The sequence below is a fragment of the Stylophora pistillata genome, chromosome 5 (genome assembly GCF_964205215.1).
Source record: "Stylophora pistillata chromosome 5, jaStyPist1.2, whole genome shotgun sequence".
Classification (NCBI taxonomy): domain Eukaryota; kingdom Metazoa; phylum Cnidaria; class Anthozoa; order Scleractinia; family Pocilloporidae; genus Stylophora; species Stylophora pistillata.
In genome coordinates, this window is record NC_142523.1 from 37,735,481 (window position 1) to 37,752,049 (window position 16,569).

Consider the following 16,569-nt stretch of genomic DNA (forward strand, 5'->3'; position numbering starts at 1 on the left):
GCTGGAAATTACCCACTTCCGTTAAACAGTCTCGAGAAAAACTGCCAGTTGTTGATGGCCAAAGTGGTCCTTCATTGTACTTCGAAATTAAATTTGGAAATTTACTGCTTTTCTTTCAAAGGAAAAGTCTGAGAATTACGAGAAAAATAACACATGTAAAGGTTAAGCGATAGGTTTATAATCGTATCACATGCGTTGATTGGGTTACTGAAAACAAGTTTATTGTTATGACAAATGACATTTCTTTTCAAATGTGCTGATACGATGTCACCTTGCCTTGAAAAATCAGTGGAATTGTATTTTGAATAGTTTGAAATGCCTGCGTTTTTTCGCTTTTTGTTTCGAGAAGTTGCTTAAGCTGTATCGGTAAGATAAACACTTGAACAACGCATTACAAATATGTTTCTATGCATTGATATTTAAAAGCATGCGCCTGATACACTTTGACTCATTTTTCCACTACTTGATGTTTAATTTACCTGCTGTTGGACTTGTTCGACTCGTACTTTAAGAGTGAGGCATTTCTTGATTTTCAGATTGCTGTTGAATGATGGCAATACACTCTTTAGCAGTAGGTGAGGTCATGTGGAACTAATCATTATGCATGTTTCTTTCCATGTATATATAATTACATAGCCGCCCTCTAAGGCGGCCTAAGGGGTTTTCTCTAGAAAGAGAAAGACATAACCTTTTTTTCTTTTAGTTAACGGGAACCATGAACGTTCTCGCTAAGAACGCAGTCCTAATTCTTGGAGTCATAGTTATTGGTGGAAAAGGAAATCATGTCAAGGGCCGTGGGCGCTGCGGACCTTGTGAGTAGTAATCTTTGCTCACTAATACTTTCTTATTTGAGTATGTACAATCAGTTTGTTTTCAAAACAGAACTGTGGAAAGATCTGTTGATGGGCAGATAGGAAGTTTTGGCCATCCTTTTCTTTTGACTCGAATAGAGTTGCTAAACGTTGGATCTCGGTAAGAATTCTGGATTAGCAGAGAAACATGACAGTTGTGAGATTTCGCTTCTCTGGCTGCAATTTTCGCAACTCGTGAAAGGGAAGCTCTCCTTCTGATTCACCAAATGATGAAGTAAGAAACTAGGGGACAGTTGATGTGATATCTGAATCGCTGCTGGTTTACCGATTGATTAAAGTTGTACTAACTCCAGTCGTTCCTTTATGGTTTATCAATGGTGGGATAAAATCAATCCCTAGAACAGGAACTTTGTATCATAAACATATTTGATTTACGGCTTACATCAAGTGCGCAAATTTTGTCCTTTAAGAAAATTTTGTCGCTAAAAGACTTGGAAAATCATGCTCACGTCGTGAGAAAGACTTAAATAGCTTTTAGTTTATTGCTTGAAGCGATTAGACTCCGCCACTTCACAAATTATTTCGCCCGACGCAGCTAATAAGGAACGAGGAAGAACGTCGCTGATTTTATATACTTTTAACAATACTAATTTGTTTTAGTTATTTATTTATTTGCGTTTCATCCGTAAAATACTTTTTTCAACTTACGTTTGCATGTATTTATATGGTATTTATAATTATTATTGTTAGAGCAGGTCCACATAAGCATTTGCTGCCATTAATCAACCTGCTTTATCAAATAGAATATGTATGTATGTATATATACCGGCTTGAAGGAGAACCCCGCAAATATTGCAATACACAAACAAAGCTCCTAAAAAATATCTTAAATCTCTTGAAGTTCTTTATTTCTCGATCAATATCTACCAGATAAATCGATCTCTCTGAGAACGTTTCACTTTTTCCCAAGGATTGTGTACAAGAATGTGATGGGAGGAAATTTTTTGAGATAAAATTATTGTCCGCGTCATACGCTTCAAACTTTCAGTTTCCGTCCAGGCCTGGCTTCCGTCGTAGCTTAAGTGAGATCACCTTCCCTTTCGAAAGACTGCCCCGCAGGCAACAAAGACCGTATTTTGTAACCCAATCACGAATAAATGTGTATGTTAATAACCTCCTTTAAAAACATCTTGTCTACAACAAATGCAAGACTGTCATGATTTCCGAAAACAAAAGGATCTGAAGACGGAGAAGGATCTAATCAATTTGAGTGTCAAGGATGACCAACTAAACAACAACAAATGATAACACTTGGGAAAATTCACATGGATATCATGCACATCGCCTGAGTTTTTTTTGTAGAAACAGTCCGTTTTCTGGGAAGTGCGTTGCGAAAGGGATGGGTTCCATTTCCGCATTGCATTTGAAGAAATCATCTTTTAAGATTAAAAAATGGCCAATCTTGAAAAAGACAACCAGACATAAGCAAAAATGTCTAGTGTCAGTAAGATAGGCTTTGTTCCGACATTGTTCAGAATTTAGCTACAGATAAGAAATCGATATGCGCATTTATAAATTGTTTATGGAGGTCCATTCATTTAAATGATAGACGATCACGAGATCCGTTGTGAAAGAAACTTTTGATAATCCCATCTTTATGTTTCGGGCGGCCATCTTGCTCTTGACTCACGAAGCAGAATTGTTCGCGCTGGAGGAATTTTCACATTCGACATTTGAGTAGCATTCGAGTGATAATTCTGAGAGAAAAAATCAGTTCCGGTGTCCGCTGTCGAATCGTAAAACCACTTCTTCTAAACCTATAAAAGTGAATTTTTCCGAGCCAATTTCACGTCATTCTTCTCTTATTGAAGACTTTTCGGAGCAAAAACGAAATAAATTTCCGATCAACTGCTTTTGTAACATAGCTAGCAAAGCCGCGCAATCAAATTAAGTATACGTAAGCGTGCTCAAAATCCCGATAGTGCACGCTGATAGCGTGAGCAAATCGCTCAGCCAGAAATTGTTAAATAAAAGTGCCATTCTTGAGCGTAATTTCTGTTTCGAAAATAAAGAATTTTGTTTTTAAATTTCAGTAAAGTAACACTCGAGCTTTCAAGAGAAAATCTGAAATAAAACCAATTTCTATTTTGCTTAATATTTCGCTTACCGCGAACAATCACTTCTGATATTGTTGTCCGTTATTTGAGTCGGATTTGATGCAAACTTCCATCGGCTATGTTATAAAACAATTGGTTCGTGCTTTTAGCTGTGCACTATCGAGTTATGGAGCACGTGGGAAGTTTGGAGAGCACTCGAGAAGCTAGAGTTTCCCTCAGCAATTGCCTCGTGCAACTCTTACGCTTCTTTCGTGCTCTCCAAATTTCCCACGTGCTCCGTAATTCGATAGTGCACGCTAAAGCATGAACCAATTGTTAATTAAATGATCAATGATGTTAAAGTATTCTGTTCGATGTGTTTTAGCACCAAGACATGGTCAGTGGGGCCCTTGGTACCCAGGCAGCTGGGAAGAAACACCGTGTTCTAATGGCTATAAGACCAGAATCAGAAGCTGTGACAACCCAGCCGCAGCTGATGGTGGACATGACTGTTCTGGCAATCGCTATGTATCCATAGACTGCAACGAGTGTAACCATGGCAACGGGGAGTGTGAACATTTATGCGTTAACTACGTTGGTACATACTCATGTCGCTGCCACCCCGGCTACAAAATCTCTACAGGAAATTGGAAAAAGTGTGATCGTTAGTAGATTTTCTTTCATCGTATAGAGGGACAATGTAAATTGAATGTGCCTTGCCTACTGAAAGACCCAAAAATGAAAATGAAAGCTTTCCCAAACTATTTTTAGAGAGAAAAATGAGCGCTTGCATTAGGAGGGAAGGGGGAGGGATTATTATAATAGCGGAGTGCGTGAAGCGTGGCCTCATAATTATATAAAATGTTAGTAGTAGCCCATCAAGCCGAAAACATTTGGACTTATGACCCTACGGGCGTCCGTACAAAGTGTTACTTTTAGCATGCGTGGTCCACTGTACCACGGGCGCGCCAACGCCACAGCTTTGTCCAGTAGTCCAGTGGTTAGTGAACCGCGCTCCGAGTCGGAAGACCCGGGTTGGAGTCCTGGCCGGAGCACGGCGTTGTGCCCTTGAGACGTGGGGGAAAAATGCGAGCTCCGCTGTTAGGCTTGGCTAAATCTATATATTAGTTTTAAATGACTCAGGGGAGGTTACGGATTGCATGGCGCCACTACTTAAGCTGCACCTATTTTCTCAAGAAACGAATTCTCTAAGCTTTATAATTTGCAAAAAATCTCACTCAATCTTTTTCATAAAGGTACAATATACCTCCACGATGCTTCAATACATTCTTATATACTAAGTCGAGTCGCATAGATATCAAAAGACATAACTATCATACCTACACCAATTGAAACCACTCTGAAGTCTTTAAATTTGAACTTCTCACAGGAATTACCTGTGATATCAGTGAGTGGCCAACACCCAGCTACGGACAGATATCTGCTCAATGTGCAGGCCTGTCGCAAGTGGCGTCTGGGACGCGTTGTGAGGTCACTTGTGATGATGGGTATGAACTGAGTGGTAGTTCAAGCTCTATTTGTGGCATGGATGGGGAATGGGATCCAAAGACAACAGCAAACTGTAAAGGTCAGCGCCAAATCAATAGCTACGTAATCAGTTTGTAAAGGGATGAAAAATAAAGTGGACTGATACGTCATGATGATACTTGAGTGAAGCAGTGAAGAAGTGAGAGGCTAAATGAATGAATGAAAGTAAGGGAAAAGTAGCACGAACCAATGAAAGGTTATTACTAGTGAAAAGAGCTTAAGTCACCCTTGACCGCAAAAGCTTGATATTCCTGTTTCCTCGGTTATATAACGACCAGGAGTACTTTGTCACTATTACAGGTAAAGCTTTATGCAAAATTCTATAAGCCTAAAAATGTAAGGGTGCCTGTACTTGCCTTATCTCATAGCAAGGAGCTGAAGACCCTTACAGTGGGCTGAACACGAATTTATCGTTACAGATCCTAGCCACAAACAAAAGGCTCAATCAAGGAATAAAGGAAAAATGAAATAGGGAATATCAAAAAGGGAAACACAAACAAACAAAAAGACGAGTGCAGACAAACGAAGAAAGACAAAAAGGAAGGGAAAACAAACAGACAAAACAAAGAAGAAGCCTCATCCCCTTAAAAAAGAACAAGGAAATAACAGTGATATTAATAATAATAATAATAACATATTATATTTAACAATTATTCGTCGAAGGCGAGGTGAATATCGTCGAATAGTCCCCAAGACGAAGTCGGGGGATTATTCGACAATATTCACCGAGCCCGAGGCGAATAATTGTTTTAGTATAATTTCAGAGCTGAACAACAGAGAAATTTCTAAAATCATAACATTTAGTAACATTTATCAACATTTTAATTTAACATTTTATATAAACCGCGTGGAGCGGTTTATATAGCGTCATATAAGGAACCACTCGACCAATCAGATTGCTGGAAACTCTTTGCTCAGTTCTGAAATTATACTAAATATATATATATAGATATAGTTACTATAAATTAATAGTAATACATGATAATTATATAATAATATTATATATAATAGTAAAAACACAATCGAAAGCGAAGGATCACTTAGCTTTGATGTTTCGAAAGATAAGACTCTCAAAAGCTGATGTTATTAATATGTTTTCATTTAAGTACGTGAGTGTCCACCACTAATTGAACCAGATCATGGGAAAATTACTCCCTACCTATGCAAAATCAAGCCTCTTCATGGCCAGACGTGTCAATATGAATGTAGGCCAGGATTCAGAGTCATTGGACATAACTCAAGCAAATGTAATGGTGGGCATTGGACACATAAAGGATTCTATTGTCATGGTAAGCTTAGTGCACAATGACATTTGTTTTTGATCCCTTTTTTATTTCTCCTTAATGTCTGCCATACAATTCTTATGATGAAGATTTGGAGAATTTGGTATTGGATCGACTAATAACCCCCTAATTGATATGTTTCTTTATTCTAATCCTTTGTTTGCTTGACAGTATTGCTACAGTTGGAAGAAATTCTGTCTTGGTTGAAGAGTTAAAACATACTCGCACGATATTCTGGGTCAAAAGTGTTTAGGAGTAAGAATTCGAACAGAATTTAAGTAAGTTATTTAAGATTAAACGATCGCAGTGGATTAAATGATGAAATGATGGGAATTATAACAATTCCAGAAAAATTCGGCATCCTCCCTGTTTGACTCGTTGGGCGAGATATCGATACTCTGGGTCGTCATTTAGTGGAGTTTGCATTTACTCGTAAATGACGATGGACACCCACTGAAACGACTTTATGCAGGCTAATACCTTAAATATGTCTGGATTAGGATAGGAGGCTGGGTTTGCTCGATCGAATGTTTCCTACATAGAAATAGACGATTTCATAAAAAAAAAAACGTTTGGTTAAGTGTATAAATTACATCGAACGGGGCTCTCAAGTTAAACATCATTTCAAAATTTAGCTGTTTTCTTCTCATAGATCATGAACGCCCTTCATTTAGTGAAACCTGCCCATCTGCGCGAAGTGTTTTTGCTGACGAAGGGAAAACGTCGGCCGCGATAAGCTGGGAACCAGTCATAGCCACTGATAATGATCAGGCTACCGTGACTGTGTCTCCTGATGTGACCTCTCCGCACATTTTTTCTGAGGGAAGCCATTCCGTAACTTACACTGCTGCAGATCCATCCGGGAACGTGAAGTTATGTCACTTTCAAGTCAACGTGCAAGGTTATTTTGGAATCAATGCCAAGAAAAAAATCTAGCGAACATAGTTTAATCTTACATAAAGGAATCAGTACATGGTTAATTTCTCTTTTTTTATCGTGGCTTTGGATTACGCCAAGTACAATCTACATATTATCAGGACACTGGCCACCCTGACTCTAGATAAGCTTGTTGAGGATTATCTTAGAGCTGAAGGGTGGGCAATGCTAGGTTCTTCTCTTAGCACCATTATATTGAGCACGTGACACAGCTGTAAATAAAGCATCGTTTAAAATGAGGAGAATCGTCGCGAATACTCGTTTAAGAAAGGTCCCAAATGATGTCGAATTCAGGATGTAGACGGGGGAGCTTTTCTATGCTTTATTTGACTGATGCTCAATAGAGTGGTAATCTAATCAGCAATTTTTAAGAAAAAAAAAACAACAAAAGATTACCTCCCTTTTTTCAAACCTGTTCTATAAAGGGAAACTGTCTCAAGTACAATAACAGGATAGAAAGCTGAAGTCTACTAATTTTTTTTTTTTGGGATGCTGCTATTTTTCAAGGAATATTATAGACATTGACTTTCGACATTTGATTAAAAGAACCACCCAGTCAATGCATATAAACGTGTTACCAGCTCCCCCTTACTTTTCCACTTCGATGCTGTTTTGTTCGCACCTGGATATTCTCCGGATCAATTACGACCCGGTTCTCAAAGAAATTTCTATTAAGTATAAACAGATGATTAAGAGAAGCACCCTCTCTAAGGTTTTCTTTTCTTTACTACCACTCTTTCACTTTTAGTGCTTCGATGCCCCGCTCTATTCGCTCCTGCAAATGGAAGACTGCTGGAGAGTGCTGCTTGTGGAAACTTGTATGGTAGCACCTGCCACTTGACGTGCAATAAAGGATACGAAATAAAAGGATCCGAAGAAAGAAAATGTGACAAAAAAGCTGGGACAAATTTAGTACACTGGACGGGAAGTGACACTTACTGTGAAGGTAAATAACCCATGACATGAGTTAGTTTTTCTGTCAACCAAAAGCAGGCAACTAGCATTATATAACTATGAAACCTGTCTATCAAATTAAAGATGACGATGACGAATTTTATAATGAGGATTACAATGACAATGCGGACAAGAACGACAACCCATGATAGTGATTTAGGATGATTCTCGACTTCCCTGTAATAAGAATTAAATAAGATCGCAGCACTAGTATATAGAACGATTTTTGTTTTTCGACAAGGCGTTTTAGTTGTACACTTGTGTAACAACAAAAATATTTACTTTCCTACATTATATTCTAACAAATATATGTGCAGGATGGTATAAATTGAACCATGAAAATATACACACATTTTGGCATGAGAGAAGATATTGGAATAGAATCTAAACTGTACGTTATGATAAAGACACCATTTTGGAATAAAATCTTGTTTTGCGATCCAGCTATTCAATGCCCTGCCCTGGATAATCCAGATAACACAGTTAAATCAGGTTACGGTTGCACTGGTGCATCTTCCATATACGGCACTTCCTGTTTCTTCACTTGCATACCGGGATACTACATAGTGAGCGGATCGCAGAAACGAACATGTTTGCAGACTGGGACGTGGAGTGGAATCCAACTTCGGTGTGAAGGTATGAAGAAAACGATGATTCATTTTCTTCTTTTCCTGAAAAGTCTTATTCCTTGCTTAATAGTTGTGGTTTGTTATAACCCACCCATTAATTTTGGCGCGATTTTATTGGTTACTTTACGTCACGAGGGGAAAAATCACAGGACAGTTATCACACAATAACCCCCGTCCGCGTCGATATTTGTCCTCCGATTTTTTCCGTGAAAAAGAAACATAGTCAACGCAAGAGTTTCAACTTTTCTGTTCTCCTATTTACATGGAAGGAAACCAATTCTTTTTTTTTTTGCTTGCTTGCTTGCGTCAATCACGCGCATTCGCCACCAGATCACCACTGGCATTTTACTGTGTTTACGCACAGTTTAATTGCGATGTGAAAATTAATGGGAGGGTTATAAAATAAATACACCCCATTCTGGCTGCTGGTATGTCGGCTGATAATGTCCTTGGCTGAGAGATTGTCCTCAAAATTTCATGTTTGCCCTCGAAGCTTCGCTTCTCGGCCAAATATTCATTTTTCGGACAATCTCTCAGTCGCGGACATTATCAGACGACATACCAGCCGCCCGAAGGGGTTTATTTACTAATGAGCCCCCAATTAACTGCCAATGAGCCGGTACTAAAGAAACATCACAAAGCGTTATGGAGAGATCTGGTAAAATCTTTTCCTGACACAAGCAAAATCCTTACCCCTCCCCCCCAGGAGATAAATAACGACCATTCGAATTCCGCACTCTGATGCTCTAACATAAAGCCAAGAGAATTCACTGTGAACTGGGTCATTATGAAGTCCACATGTGACACGCCTGCATACTGCTGGGCAAGTCAATGTAATGTTTATAATTGAGCTATGCAAGGTTAATTAATTAAGAAAAAAACTGAATCAAGCCTTCTTTCTCAATCCTCTTGCAAAACCTAGTTGACTTGCACCTATAACTGGATGAACGTAATGTTTTATCTTCTCTATGAAACAAGCATTATCTGGGTTTCTTCCATTCCATTCTTCATTCCAAAAGCCTTCATCAAATTGTTAACAAAAATTTGTGTTGATTTTCCCTTAAAGCATTCAGATCTGTTATCTAATTCCACACTAACCCTGGGTTAGCTTAACCCAGCTTCGAACCACCCGGCCCTGACCGCAAATTATTAGTTACAATTTGAGCAAACATCTGAACTCAAAGTATGAGCCATCTCTATTAACTAACCACGTTCCGTTTTCTCGTAGCTATCACCTGCCGCCCGTTTACTATTAAATCAGCAGAACTGGTTGTTATCCCAGCATTCTGTACGAACGCAACTGCTGTCATATATTACAAATCAGAATGCCGGTTCTCCTGTAAGAATGGCTATCAGCAGAGTGGGCCTGGAGTCAAGACTTGCAATCAGAACAACGATTGGTCTCCTCTGGGAAATCCCTCCTGTAGAGGTTTGTTTTTATTGGCTAATTTACTTTCACGGGTGAACATCTTTCTATGCTATAGCACTTCAGCGAGCTACGATAAGGTATTTGGAGAAACATAGTGCTATAAATCGTCAATCTCATATCAGTTCCAGTCCAACAGGTTTTGAGTGAACAGAAAACCAAAACAGAAACCGCCTCCCGGTTAGCTCAATGGATAGAGCGCTGGACTGTTGTGCGGGAGGTCGAGGGTTCGAGCCCCGGCCGGACCAACACTCTGGGTCTTAAAATAATTGAGAAGAATTTGCTGCCTTTCTATAACATCAATAAATGGTTAGATATTTTAGTGTTCTCGAATAGGGACAAATAAATGGAAGTCCTGTCTCCTGCAGGGTTGGGGTAGGAGACGTTAATTTCCCACAAACGAGACTACTGTGTGATGGATTTCCTCCCCTGGGGTGGGATGGGTGGGGTTTATTGCACCCGTAGTAATTGGCGCAAGCTGTTGCGGTGTCCCTGCCGGATGGCGAAGCTAAATAAATAAAAAAAATAAATAACAAAATTAACTTGAATTACTATGAACAAAACTGATCATTTTCAATAATGAAAATATGAACAAACTAAGATGAAACAGACGTGTTTATTGCTACTCCTACTTATTTTAAGGAAAGCAGCCATTTTAATACCCTATCAAAATTGAGGAAGGCTCTGAATCATGGACTTTTTGTGATTATTAATCACTTTGAGAGTCGTGTAGCTGATGTCAGACCTTTTCATTGAATTCCAACAACTACATGAAGAAAATAAATATTTATTACAAAGGCCAAAATAGGCTTTTAGGGTCCTATTTAAAACTGACATTTAGAAATTATATTGTGTCCGCAATTTTCCCAGAGTGCACTTTCCTAAAAGCCTAAAACACAAGAAAGTCTTTAGATAGCTCATAAAAAAGTTGTTAAAGCACACTAGCTTAATCTAATAGTGTTTTCATAACTACTCTGTCTTATTCGGAAGATCCTTCGTTGGGTCATCCGAAGTTGACTACATATATCATTTGCTATTCTAAATGATATTCATCTCTCTCGTGTTTGTGTACCTGAGTTTATGCTTTTGCTCTGAACTATTTTAAAGACGTGACTGCGCCAGTTTTTGCTGGCTGCCCCTCAAACATTTTCGTCACTGCTGATAGAGGTGAAACGTCCGCCAACGTGACCTGGGCTCATCCAACAGTTACAGACAACTCTGGCCTTGTTCCTAACATAATCCAGTTTGGAATACAACCTGGGAGCAAATTTTCCGCTGTGGAACACAACATACGTTACTTGGCATCTGATAGATCAGGGAACATTGCCGAATGTAGATTCAAGATATTTTTTCAAAGTAGGTTTTTGTAAAAATGCGCCGTAGTTCCAAATTTAAAGGCAAGAAAAAAGAGAAATGCTACTTTGATCGCATCAGCATGGCAGGGTTTCAAAAGGAGATCCTCTCTTGTCGTTACCAGTCGACAGAGAACTGCAAAGCTTATTTATGGCAGCGGAAATTGCCAATATAAAAATACTTATTGAAAGATATTTAAAGAGTGCGTTGTTAGCCGAAGAGTTCCCACGGTTTTAAACTACTCCTTTATTTCACAGTCATCGCAGGGAGTGTAGACGTTCAAAATCTAAATCACTCAGTTGAAGTTAGTAAGGGAAATGCAAATGTTAACTTAAATCAAAGAAAGACATTTACCCAGTGGCGTCTCACAGTTCTTCTGACCAGCAAGTCATAAAGTTGTAAATTATTTCTATGACGTCATCAAAATATACAAATTGCGGAATGTTGGAAAGTTGCGGCCTTAATTAACTTGCGCAATACAAATCACATATTTAGCAATACAAAGAGGATCGAATGACTCTGGTATTACGAACGCTTTAAGAGAAAAAAAAAACATGCAACAAGAGGCGAAAACCTTGGCACTCTTGATGATGTTATCCTTGCGTTTGTGCCTTCCCACTCTCTACCTGCGCTGTTTTTTTCCATTTCTACAGTTTCGAGATGCATACCCAAGTTAGAAGCTCCAACAGGAGGAAGTTCTCTTTGCACTAAAGGCAATCAGTATGGATCTGAATGTTCCTTTGCTTGTAACATTGGACACAAGATGGTAGGCTCTACTTTTAGAGTGTGCGAGAGGGACCTAGTTACTTCTTTGGGCTTCTGGACAGGAAACGAGACTAAATGTGAATGTAAGTCAAAATCTACCAGGACGCACTGCACAAATGATAAAGATCTTTTTCTCAGTTAACTGCATCAAAGCTAGATATGAAAGAGGCAATATCTTTCTTTCCGTTCGCTCTAGTCACCCTTCCAAGATAATAGCCACTTTCTTAAAGTGATGGGAACAAATTTCTTTCTATGCGATGACTTTAAAAATAATTCGTCGTAAGTTCAACCAAAACATAGTCTAAGAAATGTAGGATAAAGAAAGTCATAAAAATAACTTTGACCATTTTTGTTTAGTGATCAGGTGTCCGCGTCTCAATCCTCCTGCCCACATTACACAATACGGATGTGGGCGCGGCTCTGTGGACAACACTTATGGTGACAAATGTCTGTTGTACTGTGATGTCGGGTACCGGTGGGTAAATGGATCCACTGAGAGAATCTGCCAAGCTGACGGTACATGGTCGGGAGAAGAGCCCTACTGTGAAGGTAAGGGGTTAACGTAGGTTTTGAAATCCGAATGCACTTTCAAATTTATTCAACTTTATATTTTAAGAATATTGATAAACTGCTTTTTTTTTTAGTCTTCTTTTTTTTTTTAACAAGAAAAGAGATTGGAAGTAGTAGTCTTTATCTTTGCTATGTGCCAACAGTATGACAAGGATTTTAGAGGGCTCAGGCGCTTCAATCAGTTCTGCTTCAGAAGAAAAACTTTTTACTGTCATATGTAAAACCAACAAAATGGATCAGCAGCTAACGAGGAAAACAACTAATTTTTTTTTTTTTTATTTTGGTTTTTTTATTATTTTTTTATGCTCAATAAAGAGTGCCATCCGTATCGTAATTAAAACGATTATAACGTCTAACACGATAATTTTCTTTTATAATTTTCATTGCATTCCTAAGATAATCATCAATGCAGTTTAAAAACAGAAAAAATCTGATGTTATTCTTAGTATTAAAAATGATGCTGACTGACGAAAGTTGTTCTCTCATAGCTGCCCGCTGTAAGTCGTTACAAGCTCCAATAGATGGCGATATTTCTCCAAGTTCATGCAAAAATTCTCCGAATTACTACACTACTTGTCTTTTCTCTTGCCGAAATGGCTACAGACTGCAGGGAGAGCCAATAACAACTTGCCTTAGAGATGGAAGGTGGTCAAAGAATGTCACTGCAATGTGCAAAGGTTAGATAGCTAGATCATGGAAAACTTGGGCCTATAAAATGTACATGTTAGGATGTTATTTCAAGTGCTCTCAGATATTTTTGAGAGCCATCAACACAGGTGGTGCAAAGCTTTTGAAATCCTCTTAAACAATCCAATGTATTGTATTCAAGCAAACAGATGGTTTGATAAAAGTGTGTCAAGTTCGATTTTTTCTAGTTAGTTTGCTTGTGTTTTATTGTAATAATGAAGCAGATTTCCAACCGTCAAAGTAAGTTTTTTTACATAAGTCACCGACTGCATTACAAGGCAAAGTACTCATTAACCTCTTAAACAAAAAAAAAAAAAAACAGATTGAGAACATTTTTGTTGTTGTGTGTTGTACCTAATTCGAAACTGCATCAGGTTTTCTTTATCTCGTCTTGAAAATGGTAGAGATAGCTCGCGTTAGCCCTTTAATGATTCAAGAACAATTTCTCGAACCAAATAACACTTACCGCCGCCTGGTTAGCTCAATTGGGAGAGCGCCGGACTGCTGTGCGGGAGGTCGAGAGTTCAATACCGGCCGGACCAACACTCAGGGTCTTAAAATTAACTGAGAAGAATATGCTTCCTTTCTTTAACATCAAGAAATGGTTACATATTCTAGTCTTCTCGGATAGGGACGAATAAATGGAGGTCCCGTCTCCTGCAGGGTTAGGGGCAGGAGACGTTAATTTCCCACGCACGAGATCACTGTGTGATGGATGTCCTCCCCTGGGGTGGGATGGGTGGGTAACAGCGCTTTGGACAATTATTGGATTTTAGCGCTATATAAATAAAGTTATTATTATTATTATTATTCATGCCCACCACTTCTTTTTTCCCAAACCTCACGATGTTGGCCAGTTTTAAGCTTTTATAACTAACAAGAATCCATATGGTCTTAGTGGCATATTTATGACTTTGATTTGGGTTAGGAAACTATCAAAATTCCTGCTACGTTTGCCCTATTTTCTCGTGTCGGCTTGTGAACTCATTTTCCAAGACGAAACATAATGATCTTACTCCATGCAAACAAACAAATGGGAGAAAGTCTATTCTTAAAACTTTTCAACTTTTATAAGTTACAGTTGCAACTAATCTACTTGCAGACGTGGAAAGTCCTTCCTTTGGTTTAACCTGCCCAGGTGATATCAAGGTGTATGCAGACAAGGCAAAAAACTATACGCAAGTGTCTTGGCCTCCCATTATTGCCACTGACAACTCTGGTCTTGCACCGAATGTGACTTTAAGAGGTGTGCAAAGCATATACTACAGTGGGAAGCACGATGTCAGTTACAACGCTACCGATGGAGCGAGAAATTTCAAGATTTGCAAGTTTCACATCACCGTCGAGGGTAAACTATTCAAAGCTTTCCCGTATAATAGAAAAGTCCAGGAAAAGTAGTAAGCCATTTGGTAGGGATTATTAACGTAAATTTGCTTTTTAACAATCTTTTATGCAAGAAGACAGGATTGATAGCATGAATGTTTCCCAGTCTGAAACAGTCTTGGAAAAGCAACTGATCATGACGAGCACAGATTTAATAATAATAATAATAATAATAATAATAATAGTAATAATAATAATAAAAGATTTATACCACGCCAGTATCCTACTGTTCAAAGGCGCCTACAAAAACTTTAACATTAACACTTAAGACAACTAATATTAATTATAAAAGGCTTTTCCAATACCAAGTTTTACCTCATTAACTCCCATCAACTACTCTCAAAAATAGATTAACTCGTAACTCGCCTAGTTGTTGTGGCATCATATTCTAATAGAAATAAAATTCGTTATATGTGATATAAATACTTACTTCCATAGGTGAACTTTATTAAAAAGAAATAGCAAAAAGTCCTGTTTTCTTTAGCGTTTACAAAGTAATCGCTGTGGTCTTTATGACGTCTAGTAGAAATGCATAAGCTGATTGGCATTTGTTAAAGAAGTGAGTCCTTTATTGGCGCCAAAACAAATCTTAGCACTCAACAGGTAAGGATCTTGGGATATCTGTTTTGTTTGAGATCTTGGTTACCTGGTGCAAACCATACTAACTTCTTACTTTGAATTCATTTTCAAACAGCTATTTTCTTCAACCGTCTGAGTGTAGTTTTTGACCGAGACAGACAGACAGACAGACAGATAGATATATAGACAGACAGACAGACAGACAGATAGATAGATATCCATTTTCAGCCCCAAAACCAATAAGTAATCATATTTAAATTAAACGAAACGATCTATGCCACGTTGCTAATATTTCTCCCCCTTTCTAGTCTTCAGATGTCAGGCACTACTCCCTCCACTGGAAGGATTTTTTTCAGGAGATTGTGACAACAGTTATGGTTCGACGTGTAAAGTGGCTTGCAAGGATGGCTACAACCTAAAAGGGTCGAGCATCCTTACTTGCTTCAGGAAACCAGGTCACATAACAGGATATTGGAACGGTTCTTTACCAGTCTGCCAGGGTAAATAATAAGCCTATTCCTTTATACTACAAAAAGATTAATTTTTATTGCTATTATCACAATGAGTATCCAATGAGCATCAGAAATTAAGGTGTTTGGAATGTCAGACACAATCCTTTTAAATATAGTTGAAGATTGACTACAACACGCATCGAATTATATAGGAACCCTACTTACCTGTTACCAGTCTTTTACACAGTGTCTTTAGCACAACAATGAAAGGAAAAAAATGTTTCAAATTCAACATTCAGCTTTTTAATTGAATTCAATGTGCCATTAGTAACTTCTAAAATTCTCAACCCTGAAGGATATGTATCTTATTTGACCGAAGCACTGCCTTCTTAAAAGTAGAATAAATTTTAATAAATTTGATGTTTGCAAATATTACAACAATATTATAGGAGAATTCATCACTTGACGAAGGAATTCAGCATTAAATTGCACTTGAAAACCGATATCGCAAGAATCGCGAGGCGGTGAGTGCGAGATCTGTTTTTAAGTGCAATTTAACGCGGAATTCAAGAGTGGAGTGATCGATTTTCCTTGAATGGCATAATTGAATAAAAATAAGAAAAAAATAAAATAAAACAGCGTTACTTATTGTTGATATTTGTATGTAGATGCGAAGCAATATCACTTAGCCTCGTTTTTAACTCGCAATTCCAAGCTAAATACCTCGCTTCCTTAATCGATCAGAATGCGAGATTTTACTCAATGATGCTATTCTACTGATTTTTTGATTGTTGCTTGTCATTTCATAGCAAAATATGTAAAGAACTTAAACATTTCATTTGCGTTGTTCGTTCTCAGCGCGGAGATGTCCTTCTCTGAGTACTCCACCATACGGCTTTATTTACCACCGTATGTGCAAGTCGTCTCCAGTCAGGAGAACAGCCTGTTACTTCGAATGTAGGAATGGTTTCATCGAAAATGGTGGAGAAACTGTGGTATATTGTGGGGATGATGGGAAGTGGAGCAAAAACATTTCCTCGATATCAAAATGTTTTGGTAAGCAAGTTATTGTTTGAGGACTTACCATAATTAATAG

At 38.2% G+C, this 16,569-nt stretch overlaps 1 protein-coding gene across 1 annotated transcript in view; it reads left to right on the plus strand.

Annotated features, from left to right (window-relative positions):
• Window positions 1-689: 689 nt before the first annotated feature.
• The window catches only part of LOC111333371 (uncharacterized), a 31,846-nt gene continuing 15,966 nt past the window's right edge, over window positions 690-16,569 (plus strand). The window contains exons 1-15 of the mRNA XM_088759839.1: window positions 690-812; window positions 3,294-3,572; window positions 4,299-4,496; window positions 5,563-5,745; window positions 6,392-6,640; window positions 7,424-7,621; window positions 8,074-8,265; window positions 9,487-9,687; window positions 10,792-11,040; window positions 11,691-11,885; window positions 12,160-12,351; window positions 12,861-13,049; window positions 14,162-14,407; window positions 15,330-15,521; window positions 16,332-16,529. Of these exons, the coding sequence (XP_088615965.1) occupies window positions 716-812; window positions 3,294-3,572; window positions 4,299-4,496; window positions 5,563-5,745; window positions 6,392-6,640; window positions 7,424-7,621; window positions 8,074-8,265; window positions 9,487-9,687; window positions 10,792-11,040; window positions 11,691-11,885; window positions 12,160-12,351; window positions 12,861-13,049; window positions 14,162-14,407; window positions 15,330-15,521; window positions 16,332-16,529 (3,058 nt within the window). The 5' untranslated portion in view covers window positions 690-715. The remainder of the gene's footprint in view (window positions 813-3,293; window positions 3,573-4,298; window positions 4,497-5,562; window positions 5,746-6,391; window positions 6,641-7,423; window positions 7,622-8,073; window positions 8,266-9,486; window positions 9,688-10,791; window positions 11,041-11,690; window positions 11,886-12,159; window positions 12,352-12,860; window positions 13,050-14,161; window positions 14,408-15,329; window positions 15,522-16,331; window positions 16,530-16,569) is intronic.